At 31.5% G+C, this 13,500-nt stretch overlaps 1 protein-coding gene across 1 annotated transcript; it reads left to right on the top strand.

Moving 5' to 3' along the window:
* Window positions 1–565: 565 nt before the first annotated feature.
* LOC111282136 (uncharacterized) lies at window positions 566–6,092 on the top strand. The gene is made up of 4 exons (XM_022870096.2): window positions 566–1,729; window positions 1,830–2,023; window positions 5,334–5,408; window positions 5,495–6,092. The coding sequence occupies exons 1-4, from the start codon at window positions 829–831 to the stop codon at window positions 5,888–5,890; spliced, it is 1,566 nt and encodes a 521-aa protein (XP_022725831.2). The 5' UTR covers window positions 566–828; the 3' UTR covers window positions 5,891–6,092.
* Window positions 6,093–13,500: the final 7,408 nt, after the last annotated feature.

Genomic DNA, 13,500 nt, shown 5'->3' with positions numbered 1-13,500 from the left:
GTGCAAAGTGAAGACTTGCTATTTTCTTCTTACTTTTTTTTTCAAAATTTTTTTATGACAACTTAATCAAATATATAAATTTTACATATAATAAATTTTGAAATTTTGAATTAAAAAAATATTAATATTAATATATATAAATATAAATATAAATATATTAAATAAGTAAACTTATTCCATATATTGCACATATCACAATTTAATATTGTAATATATGAGAAGGCCATTGTAAATGGTGTGGTTTTATTTTTAAATAAATAAATTAATTAAAAATATTTGAATATTTAATTAAATATATATAATTTATAATTAAAAATCATATAAATATTATATAAATAAGTTATTTTTATATTTTTATGTCTATAACGATTATCATTCAAACATAATAAAAAATTTTATTAAATAATCTTATATCCTTCCAACTTAACACAAAAATTTTATATTTTTTAGTAAAATAAAACCTTAAAAATCGATCATTCCTTTTTTTTTTTTTTTTTTCACTTTTCTCCAAAATTAGCTTTTCTTTCTAAAATTTAAGAATCCGCGAACATCCTCTAAAGAAATTGGGCGTTGGCTTTTGCGCTTCCTCCCTTAGTTCATCACCCTCGTTAACGCATCGATTTTTTAAGTCTCTCGACTAATAAAGCAAATCCAGGCAAAACCCCGAATCAAAAAACCCGCATCAACACCTCTCACTCCCTATCTTTCTTTCCAAAAAAATCCCTATCCCGCCGCTTCTTTCCCTAAAATCACCTTTGCCACCGCCACCTCCCCGTTGGTGCTCTTTCCATACTCCGATCATCTACCACTACCAACAACTCCCCTTAAATGGCGGACGCCGCAGCCGCAACTTTTTCGTCGGACGCAATAACCACTGCTTCTTCGGACGGGCCCGTCCTTAGCCTCATCAACAAACGCCTCCGTGCCCTACGCAAGAAATACAACCGCATCCTCCAGATGGAAGAATCCGTCTCCCAAGGCAAACCCTTGAACAAAGAACAAGAAGAAGTCCTCCGTTCCAAACCCGCCGTCTCCGCCCTCATCGATGAACTTGAGAAGCTTCGCCAGCCTCTCTCTTCAGCCATCTCCGAAGAAATCTCACTTGCCTTGCGGCGTCAAACCGTTTCATCGGAAGAAACAACCTCAGAAGCCCAACGGGACAAGGCTGAAGTCCTAGTCTCCCAAGGCAAACTCTTGAACAAAGAACAAGAAGAAGTCCTCCGTTCCAAACCCGCCGTCTCCGCCCTCATCGATGAACTTGAGAAGCTTCGCCAGCCTCTCTCTCTAGCCATCTCCGAAGAAATCTCACTTGCCTTGCGGCGTCGAACCGTTTCATCGGAAGAAACAACCTCAGAAGCCCAACGGGACAAGGCTGAAGTCCTAGAACAACAGCCTAATGAGCCAGATCATGCCGTTGAGGATCTACTCAATCTGCTCTATTTCGGGTCGTTGTTCGATGTCAAGTCTCAGAATGATTTTACTTCGACCATGTTGACTAGGACTCACGAGAGAGGCTGTTGCTTGACGTACGATTACGTTACCGACGACGCTACTGATCTGCTTAGCGAGAAAGATTTGGATTTGATTTCGATGCTGAGTGGATTGTTGACTTCACGACCTGCTGATTCCAGTTTGTCTCACAAGAACGCTTTGCACCGCTGCATCCATCATGCTAAGCTTTGGCTTTGTAACTCTGACCAGCCCATTGACCCCAATGCCGACGTTTCCTGTAATAATTCACTCTAATTATTTCGTGGGGCTTTTATTTATTTGTTTATTGTTCAATTTCTGGGTTTTACGAGTTGGGTTTTTTTTCTTTTATGTTGCAGATGCTGGGTTGAGAGAGAGGCTTAGCAAGATTATGGCTTTGGATTACTTTACAACCACGCCGGAGATGAAGGCTCCTGTTGAAGTGGCGGCTGCTGCTGCTGGGACTTATACCTCTTTCCAGGTTCCGGTGCACGGTGTGCCCATTTCTGTGCCTGTTCAGGTGGAAGATTGTGTCAGGCATTACCAGCAGAAGGTATTAACTTTATTTTAGTTTAAAATAAAGGCAGTGGGGAGTTTGATTACTGGATTTAACTTTGCATTTTGTTTCTGATATATGTTTTAATATAAAAAAAAATTCGGCTTCCCTTTTGTTTTATACTTTCACCATTACTGAAATGATTGTTAATTTGTTTTCTTTGATGCAAATACATTGAGGTCTTAATTTTCAGCTATATCACAGGCTAGGGAAAGGGGAAAGGGAAATAAGAGAATTCTTAAAGATTCTTTATATATAAATAGGAACTGGAAATTGGAGAAACAAAATCTAATTATGGCAGCAACCTACTAAGTTATTTGTTTATATTTGTGTATTGTAAAGTTAGGGTTACCACTTTGGCATGAGAGAGTTTAATTTGATTCATCTGTACGTTTTAGAGTAATGGCATCTTGCTCTGTTAGATTTTCCAATGGTCTATCGCTGTAGCCATTTGTTATTTCGTTCAATTTTAGTTGTACCTTTATTTGTAGCTTGCAAATAAAATGTTGTTTAAACATAATGTGTACTTTAAAAGTTGATTTTATGCACAAAAAGTTGAAATTTACTATTTATCCTTCATTAGACTTGACCAATACTTTAGAAAGAAATTTCTTACCCGTGTGCTATAGCAAATACAAGTTGTTGAAACAGTGATTGGTTGTGCTTCCAGTGCTTCAGAAAGAAAACTTACACCTCTGTGCTATAGCCGATAAAGTTATTGAAACAGTGAATAATCATGTTTTCTATAGATCATTATATGTTGGTGAATATCATTGATTTTTTGGTGTTTTTTGAAACTATAGATCATTTGTACTTTCCAACTGAAGGAAAATATTAATCATATGTGGCAGTTGCAAGATCCTTCAGACATGAACATTGTCTAACACTATCAAGTCTTCTTTTTCACATGCATAAGATAGGAACACAAATGAAAAGTTCTAGCTGTGGTAACAAATCCACCTCATATGGTGTCCTCCCTTTTGTGCAGAAGGAAGGAAGTTGTTTAAGCGAGGTTTTTGATATTGTTAACAATGAAATTCGATGCAAGGTGGATAAATAGGAACTATTTGGAGACTGAAGTTCAGGGTTAACTGAAAAGAGATCAATAGGAAAGTAGGGGCAGGGGGAATAGGATTTGTAAAGGGTTTGTGCAGAAGACTGGATTAATTGTTTGAAATTCTTGTAAGGTGTATGTACTTGTTGGCCACATATTGTGGAGAGCTTCGTCAGTGATAACTCTTGACCAAAGGTCTAATGTAATGGCCAGTTGGTGCAAGCAAGGATACGATTATAAGAAGGGTTTTCCATTTACGGAGATGATTCAAGGTTGGACTCTGGATTTTGAGTTCTTTGTGCTGAGACTCAGTTAAATAGGAGCAAGAGTGTAAGGTGGTTCTAGACATTATTACTAGTTTGCTTGGACATGATGCCTAAGATTAAGCAAGTTAACAACCATGCAGACATGACTGGCCAAAAGAAAAAGAAAAAAAAAAAAAAACCCATGGAGACATATTGATAAAAAACTCTCAAAATAGTTCTTTATTAGTTGAAAGATGTGGCATACATATTCATAGAGCTATGAGATTCTACTACCTAGTTCCAAAGTTGACTTAGAACCAGTCCTAAGGTATAGATAAAAAGTTTACACTTGAAGGCTAGGATGATGAGAAGGGTTTTCTTCTCAGGGATATCTGTGGACTTTAGCTAAATGCAAATGCCTTTGAGAATCAATTTTGTCTTGCTAGTTTTCCATTGATTTCTTCACACCTGTGTATATGTCTTATTTGGTTGTTGACAGAGGTTGCCGTTAACTTCCTTTTGTACTTTGTTGCTTTACATCATGTATGTGTTGCATTTGAAAATTGATTCTCAATCTCTTGCTGAAAGCCTCTTGGACCAATTGACCTATTTGGCTACAGTACTGTTAATTATGGTATATTTAAGGATTTCTATCTGCAATGACATATCATTGGTGTTGGGTTCGGTTAAGTTATTGGTGGCTGTGGCTATGTCCAAGTCATCTAAAGGTTCGGTTCTAGAATAAATTTTCTAGTTGAATAATGTTTCAAACTTTAATTGTTTGGCGCCATAGGAACTCTTGCTCATTCATATCTTCTCATTGTCTATACTACTATATTTTTCTTCACGTGTGGAGCTTGACCCTATAGTGAACTATATATATTTGTTTCATGTATACCTCCATGAGGAGTGGGATGCTTAGTTATCTTACTTTAAAATTTATTCATTCCTTGCAGTTGATTGTTGGAATGGATGACATACTTGATTGAATATATTCATGTAATTTTCCTTTTACGTCAAATACTTTCAGTTTCTGTTACTTGCTCGTAACTTTTTGCTTAGTGATTACCCTATATCCCTTAGAACTGTTTTCCAAGAACCATGCTGTGCTTTTGGTATCTCTAGGTGAAATTTGGTGCTAATCTGGCACATTTGATATAAGAAGCATTTGCAAAGTACAAGTTTATTTTAGAATTTTTTCAAAATGAAGTATATGAATTTGACTTCAATAGTTGCAAAACCAGAAGTCGACCCAGAATAGAAGGTGAATTTTTATTGGTGAGGCAGTTTATTTAGCTGAAAGAATTGATGGCATGGTTTCATTTCAATATTACAATGTGAAACTGAAAGGTCTTAAATAGTGGGTTGGGCTGTGTTGGATGGGTTCATGCCTTGGCTTATTGGTATTCTAACTTAACATAAAACTGAAACTAGAACAGCCCAAGACATTCCAGTTTTTGAGCAGGAATGCTGAAATAAACAGAGGATTGTCTTAAGTTTTGCTTTTAATTTGTCACAAGAAGCTGTGAGAAATTAGAAATGTAGTGTAATTGAGAATTTTGAAGTGATTCTGGAAGATCTGTATGTGGTATTTCATGCTTCTTAAGATTCATGCCAATAAATAATATTTGTCTTGAGAATAAAATAACTCATGTTAGCGCTTCTTTCTGCCTTGGTGCAACTAGGCTTTGTTGGATCATGTGTTGATGCTTACATATTATTAAATGATGGTGAAGTAGGAATGAATTCATAGTTATGAATTTCATGACTTGATTGTGATGATTCTAAGTTTTCCTTTTTCTTAACCCAACTTGGGACTTGATGTTTGTTGTTTAGTACTGCTTTGTTTTTTCAGGTAAGTGGATATTTTGTTGCGATGGGGTTCATGTTCCTTGTTATTTGTTCTGACTTTAACATACATGTTTAAATTACATTTGGAGCTGTCCTTGTTAGTTTTATTATTCCAAATCAGGATTATGTTTTCAAGTTGTTTTCATTTTTTCTGTAGGAAGAAGATTCATCAAATTATGAAGAAGCTGAGACTGTCGACAATCAATTTAGTACTGCAGAGGAACTTCAAAAGGTGCTTTCAGTTAGCTGTAACCCTATATTTGTTCCTCTATGATTCTATTTATTTGATTTTTAATGTTGGAGGCTTGTGCTCTGCAGGATGAACTGGAGATAGAAAATCATGCAGAGGATATTACAGTTCAAAAGGAACATGGCAAACTACAGCCGGAGATGGAGCATAATCAGACAGATGGAGAACCCAAGGAGCAACGGTATGTTCGTCGAAGATCCTCTCAGAACCAAAGAGGCAGCCGTGTTACTGGGGGTGGCCGTAGGGGTTATTCCAATGGTCGTGGAGGTCGAGGCAGTGGAAGGGGAGGTGGAACCTACCAGAATGGGCGAAGCCAATATTATGATCAGCCTGGCAACTATTATTCTAGGAACTACTATAGCAACAGGGGAAGAGGTGGCAGAGGCGGTGGCCGTGCTTACATCAATCACGGCTCAGCAGTTCAGGGTGGTCATCCCTCAGCTGATGTTGGTATGGCCTCATGACAGCTTTAATCGGTGTCTATAGGGTCCGTTTTTCCAGGTGGGTGGTAAAAATATACTTTTTTGTGCCTTGCATGAAAGATGGTTTAAATGTGGGTTAATGCTGATATCGTACCATCGAGGACACCCCATTTAACTTCCTTTTTGTAGTTCAGTTAATTTAAGGACTTTTATTGGAATCCTTGGAAAACGGGGAGTTCTAGCTCTATCCTTTTTTGGTTTAACATGCAATTCTTGTGGCCCTATATTTGATCCATCGATCATGGTTGGTTGAATAATCAAGTTCCTATCGTGCTTGATTACTTTCTTGTCATGATAGGTGGGAATCTCAGTTCGATAAATATTACGTGAAGAATCTAAGGGGTGATGGAAGGCTCCCTTCCTTGGGTAATGTTTAAGTAGTGTTTGGTAAGAGTCAATTATTTTGAATATTATAATGATTTATATATAATAATTAAATCATCGTATTTGGTATGATAATTTTGAATCATCATATCAGTATATTGGACTGCTATATAATTCTCATACAAAAAGGTAAATAATTTTTATCATTAAGGTGAAATAATATGAAAAGTTAAAATAATTAATTTTATTCATTTAATATATGAATTAAAATTTAGTTATATTTTAAAATTATAATTATTTTATATTATAAGTTTTTATACTTTCAAATTAATATTCATTATAACAAATTTGAAAGTAATTTGTGTTTTTTTTTTTTTTTTTAATATTTTATATATAATAACATTTTGTTTTTCTTTTATTATGTTTTTAATAGATTAGTTTTATTTTTTAATTCAGATTTTTTTACATAATTTATATTATAAAATTAAGTTTTCTATCAATAAATTTATTATTGATTTAGTAGTTTAATTATATTTTGTTATAAAATAAATAAATATTATTAACGTTTTATAAATTATTATATTTAAATAATCTTAAAATAATTAATCTTTGTAATTATTATAATATATAGGGATAATTTCGTATCTTTAAAGAAAATAATTTTTAATTTTAATTTTTAAAAATTAATAATTATTAACTAAACAAATTAATTTAAATTATTAAAGTCATTTTAATAATACTCGATGATTTAGTTATTATACTAACATTGCAAAAAAATAAATAAATAAATAAACAAGACAGCTAATATCTCACATGTTTCCAGCTAAAAGCCAATATTCCACATGTTTCATTATAACATAACCGGAAATAAGGACTACCCAAAATAGAAAAATCATTGAACCTGGGGCTTAAGTCCATCGGAAATTTCCCCTAATTATTCCTAGCCCTTGGTCTCTTATGTAAGTAAAAAAATCCTCTTCTCTCTTCAGCCCCGACACCCAATAAAAATTCACCGTTTCTATTAGACTAGAGGGTTACCTGCGTTACGCTTCCGGGCCGTATCACCTTTTTTTTTTTTTTTTTTTTTTTTTATACTGGAGTATCATATTATTGAACAACAATAAATAATTGTTAACATATAGGGGGAAGTAAAATAATTGTAGACTGTGCAAGGATTAAAGTTTGTTATTTTTCAATTAAGAGTTTTAGAATCAATGATTATAAAGATAAGAAAATATATATAGAGCAATAAATGTTATCAATTAAAAGATTATAGAAAATTGAGAGTTAATACTCAGATCAAGAGTTAGAAAGAATTGGGTAACATTTATTAATCATGAGGATGGCTATAATGACAAAACTAATGATGTACAATTACAACAGTAGATGAAATTTTGATTTTAATTAACATACAATTTGTTAAAGTGACTCAAGGATATAAATTTTAGGCATAAATTCGTCAAAAATTTTAAAAGATGAAAGCAACGAAAATTGGAGAAAAAGAAAAATATGAAAAAAGAAAAAACTTAATTTGAGGCCATTGATACTTCTTATGCATTACATGTCTGATTAATAATCCTCACTGTGTTAAGGACATCACTGAAAGGAGAAATACAACAAAGCCAACAAAAACATTAGATTCAAAAAATGCCCTACATTCATTATACCATTGGAACATGGATTTTGAGAGCAAAAGTGCTTCTGTATTAATATAAAAATTTGTTGTAGAGAAAGAATAGCTTAATTGTAAAAGAGACCCTTTAAGGAAGATGTTTTCAAGCATTAAGCTCAATGTTTTGTATTGGAACATCGTTTCGACATACCAAAGGCATATCACCTTTATTTCTATAACATTTAAACGAAAAAGGAAAAACAATCAAACTAATGCTTGAAATTATAGCAAATAGGAAACTATCATTATGATTACTATTGATTAATGATCTAAAAATGAAAACTATATAGTGTGAGATGCCTACAACTGATATGCATTATTCCCTCAAGCAAGCAACTCAGTTGTTATAGAATCATGGGATACATACCTCGTTCAGATAGCTTCTAGTCTAGAAATGGAGCATAAAATGTTCATAGAATTCATTGAATTATAGCCAATATCTTGCCATCACATACATAATCAACTTTATAGATCAATGAATTGCTTCCCACACATGGTTTTTTTTTTTTTTTTTTTTTTTTTTTTTGTAAATTATAGTTAGTCTCATACTATTATAATTCATGAATAAAAAATAATAAATACCATAATCAATAATAAACAAACACATAAAGACATCAATTAAAAAAAAAAATTCAACTTTTTTCATTATCAGTGCTATCATACCTGCACCATGAGAAAAGATAAACTATGCATGCCTGAACATCAAATCTTGAATGAAAGTAATCATACATATTCAATTTGATAACTTGGAAAAGTAAATTGTTTTCATCTAAACAAATTAAGAAAAAGACCAAGTTATCTAAAGGAATAAGTAATACTATCATTATAGCTAAGGGACAAAACATGAAATGGTGGGATGTCCTGTAATCTCAAACTCCCCAAACAATAAAGTTAAAATTGATAAATTACTTCAAGGGATGTCCCAAAAGAAAAAACATTTAGCTAGTAATAAAAATATTTTCAATTGTGAAATTAAACCACCCCCCCCCCCCCCCCCCCCCCCAAAATTTCTTGCACAAAGTAAACTCCCCAAATTACGAAACAGTAAAAACTTCGGTATTTACCTGCAAGCTCTAACTTCAATTTTCCAGCTTCAACCGCTTTTAGAATTGATAATCTGACAATCTTAGCAAACTTTCCTCCTTAAAACCCTGCCACAATGCACCAAGGATTCTTTTGGAGGCTTTAATTTCTATCAATAATTCCTTTAACAAAGTAGTTAAGTTAGTTGATGCCACGTTATCAGTTTTCGTCCACATGGTTGTATCCTATTACAATTGGATTGTCCTATATCACATCAAAATCATAAGATTCGATTAAAATTTTGAAACTAAGAATTAAGCAGAGAATTTTGAAGACCTTTACTTTTACACCATCCCATTGCAGCCTACACCACAACAACCACAATTGCAGAAGTGAAAAAGACATGCCACATTAGTCGACTCCTTCACCTTCGAAAGGCAAAGTTCAAATGAATATGAAGGTTAGAGTTGACTAGCTATATGCTTACAAATCTATATGTGCTTACGAATGAAAAAAGTATAATTCCAAAACTTAACAAACATATGGAAATGCAGGAAAATAAATTAAAATATAAAAGCTTAGTCTAAAACATAAACATGCTTGTGCAAATACTTTAAAAAGTAGTTGAAAACAAAATTCTTTACCAAGATGTAACCTCTTCTAGTGCAAATAATACACCCCCAACTGAAGCTCTAAAAGCAGCAGCAATTTCAGCTGCACAGCCATAGGTTAGCTTTTCAAAACATTAGATAAATAAATAAAATGAGCAAAAATTTAGAGGTGTATCACCTCCCTTGATAAGATAAATGATACACCATGACCAAATATATTAAAGTTCCAATTAAAGCAACCATTATCAATAGGAATCACAACATAAGATAACGAAAACAAACAACTATAAAATGATTGCAAGTTAAGGAGTAAAACTATACCCTACGAGGATTCAACTGTTAACAGCTATACATGCAAAAGGAGAAAATCCATGAAGGCATTCTCGTATATATCCTTTCCAGGACTATCAATCAAGAAGGCATTCTTATACTTTAAATATCCAATAAAAATTTTAATTATAATTTGGATATTAAATACATAATTAATCTTTTTTTAAAAATAAAAACCAAAGCAAAAAAAAAAAAAAAAAAACAAAAGCAAAGAGGGGGAGAGATGTTAAAAGACATAATTAACCCTTCAAAGCCTAAAACAATTTAAAAAAATCACTCAATCTCAATTAACCTAAAAAATTACATTTTAAATGACAAAACAAAATCCCAATCAAATTATTCATGACATCAATTAGCCCTCAAATCATTTTTTATGCCTCATATTACTTGGCATAGGTATTGATGTTCTTCAACACATTTCATTGATTTGCAATAGATGACCCATCTTAAGTAATGCTATAACCTACCCAAACTCACTTTAAGTGATAGGCTTAGTTGCTTCTATAGACTTCACGTAAGTGCTTTCAAAAACTCACTCTTTGCCCAAGAATTTCTTTAAGTATCTTTCACTATACATCGTTCTATAAAAAATATTTGTGAAACTTCTAGATGATTAGAGCTTAAGGCAATGAAATATCCTGCAGAATCCAAATGATCATATACTCCCCTATATTTTACTTGATATGGGTAAATCTCCAAATCAAGTAAATATCCAAATGATGAAAGAAACCTATATGAGTTATATAATAAATTGATATCAATGACGTCGTTTCGAAGCCACCTGATGAATTTGAAAATGAAAATAAAAGTCGGAGTCGCCACCGATTTTTTTTTTGTTAAGTACAATTAGCCACTTATTAAAATTTATCCTTTTAATAAAATCTTAAAATTAATTAAATTTATTAAAAAGATAATTTTATGATTTGTGAAACAATCTGGATTCGAGAGTTGATTACGTATGGGGAAGAATTAGCATTCTCACAGCGCCTGTTTCAAACGATACCAATTAATTACATGTTATCAATTGATTTTGCTGAAAATAGTCTTATTTTCAGTGTTTGAAAAATAATTTCCTTAATTTTTCTTGTTTATTGAAATTTTGTTTTTTTAATAGCTTTTATTATTATTTATTGTTCTATTTCTATTCAAGAAAAATAAATTAGAACTTTTTATTGAAATAATTCTTAAAATATTCCAATACGTTGTTAATTTTAGAAAAACTTTTTTTTCACTTAAAGATTTCTTAGACATCACATCTAGGAATCCTTTAGAATCTCATCCACAGAGGCTTGGATTTGCTTTTTGTAAAAACTATGTTATGCATGCAATGCAAAATATTAATATATTAATACATACATTTTATTTTACTCATTTAGAAATTTTATTGACTTTATTTATTGAATTATTATTAAAATTTTTTTAACGAAGAAAAGAGAAAATTTTATCATATTAAAGATTTTTATAAATATTTTAATACATTGGTAATATTTAAAAAAATCTTCTCATTTAGGGATTTCGTAAAGCATCACTACTCGAAATACTTTTAAAATCTCATCATCGGATAAAATTTCTTTTTGCCTTATTTATATTATTATTTTTTTACAAATTAGTTCATTTTTATTTACTATTTTATAACAAAAAAATTTTTATTATATTGAAAACTTTTTATAAATACTTTAATATGCTAGTATTATTTAACAAAAATTTTCTCACCTAGAGATTTTATAGTTATCACTATTTGGAGTATCTTTGAATCTCATTGTCAGATAAAAATTTTTTTTTCTTACATTCTTTATTATTTTATAAGGTATATTCTAAAATTAACAAAATTATCAAAAAATTTTATTATATATTTCATTATTTATTTCTATTTACTTAAAAAAAAATTTATTCTAACAAATATAAACATTTTAATATGTATAAATATTAATAAAAAAATTTAAAATAACAAAAATAATATATAAAAAATTAAAAAAAATTGATCCTGACTGGTTAATGGTCTGGTCAACATCAATCCGGGCAGTTCAGTGGTCTAGTAGGGTTAAACATCGGTCTGGTCTGATTTGGGCTAGTTCAGTTGGATTGGTCAGAAGTCAATGGGAGAAACGGGTCGTCGAGTCGGGTCATGGGCTGAGGCATGGATTCTTAGGTTTCAAAACGACGTCGTTTTGGCTTTTGACAATTTCTATAAAAGGCCTAATTTTTTTTTAGATCATTTCATCCTTTCTAAAAAAAAAAAAACTCTTTTCTTCTTTTTTTCCTCTTTAAGACAAAAACACAAGAGGTTGGCTAGTCATAGTTAACTGTCATGCAACTTCTACCAATTTTCTACCGCCGTCACTAGTGATTGAAAAATCTTAAAAAACCACTAAATAACTTCCCTTGACTCTCTGAACTTAAATCTAACCTCCGCTTTGCGAGAAACAACCTCGAATAGTATAGTTCGAGGTCCAAAGTTTCAGTCAAAAATTTTTTTTTGGTGTTTTTGGCACTAAGATCCCCACTATTAGGGGTTGTGGTTTTTGTGTTTGTATTTGTTTGGCTTGTTTTATGTTGGGTTTCAGAAAGTTTTTTTTTTTTGGTGAATCTGGCATAACTTTTTTTTTAATTTTCTTTTTTTAGCAAAGTTTTTTTCGATCGCTCATTCCTTTCTTTTTTTGCAGGAAACAAGTTCTTTTTATAGAGCTTTTTGGGATTCAAATCTCATATTGTTTAGGATTCAATTCTCAGATTTTCAACTAATCTATGGAATTTTTGTGGTACAAATCCACCCTGCCTTAGACAGTTGTCGACGACTGGTGATGGCTAAGATTTTTGACTTTTAGAGAGGGTGCATTTGATGCATTCAAATTTTTGTTAAACAGATCAGAAAAGAAAAGAAAGAAAAAAAGAGAAAAAAAAACAAAAGAAAGAAAATATATAATAATAATAATAATAATAATAATAATAATAATAATAATACCAGATAAAATGGATACAATAGTTGCCCCTATTTGTCTATTTCTAAGAATTAGAAATAAGACAAAGACAAACAAACAATCATTTTGTTCGAAAAGAAGAAATGTTGGGTACAAAATAAAATAAAATAAAAAGTTCTTTTAAGTAGAGGTTTAACAATGTTTTTTGAAAAATTAAAAGGCTCATCTAAGTAAAGGCTCAACGACTTTTGAAATTTTAAAAAGGTTCATCTAAATAGAAACTTAACAATTTTAAAAATTCATCTTAGAAAAGCTCATTTAAGCAAAGGCTCAATAACTTTAAAAATTTTATCTTAGAAAAGGCTTTTCTAAGTAGAAACTCAACAACTTTAAAAATTTTTTCTTTTTTGAAATAGAGTTCTTATAATTGAACAAGTAAATTTCTCTCTTTTGAAATCTCTTGTTTGATTTTATCTTTACCTGAAAATCAAAATCTTGCTCTTTATTAGGGAATGAAAAGTCCATGTCTTTGTTATAACTGTTTATGGATGCATATACTAAGTGCTCTAAATACAATGCATGTAATGCAATCAAAATCATTCATTTTCAATTATGGTAAAAGGCTCTCAAAATCTCTCGTCTTTTTGCTTCTTTTATCAGAATTATCAACAATTGCAATGGGACCAAATTGTTCTTATCGTCTGACCATTGTAT

This window comes from Durio zibethinus, chromosome 5 (assembly GCF_047325235.1).
Source record: "Durio zibethinus cultivar Kanyao isolate XHJ-2024 chromosome 5, ASM4732523v1, whole genome shotgun sequence".
NCBI classification, from domain to species: Eukaryota; Viridiplantae; Streptophyta; class Magnoliopsida; order Malvales; family Malvaceae; genus Durio; species Durio zibethinus.
The sequence above is the reverse complement of the archived record's forward strand: the minus strand, read 5'-3'. Positions and strand labels throughout refer to the sequence as shown.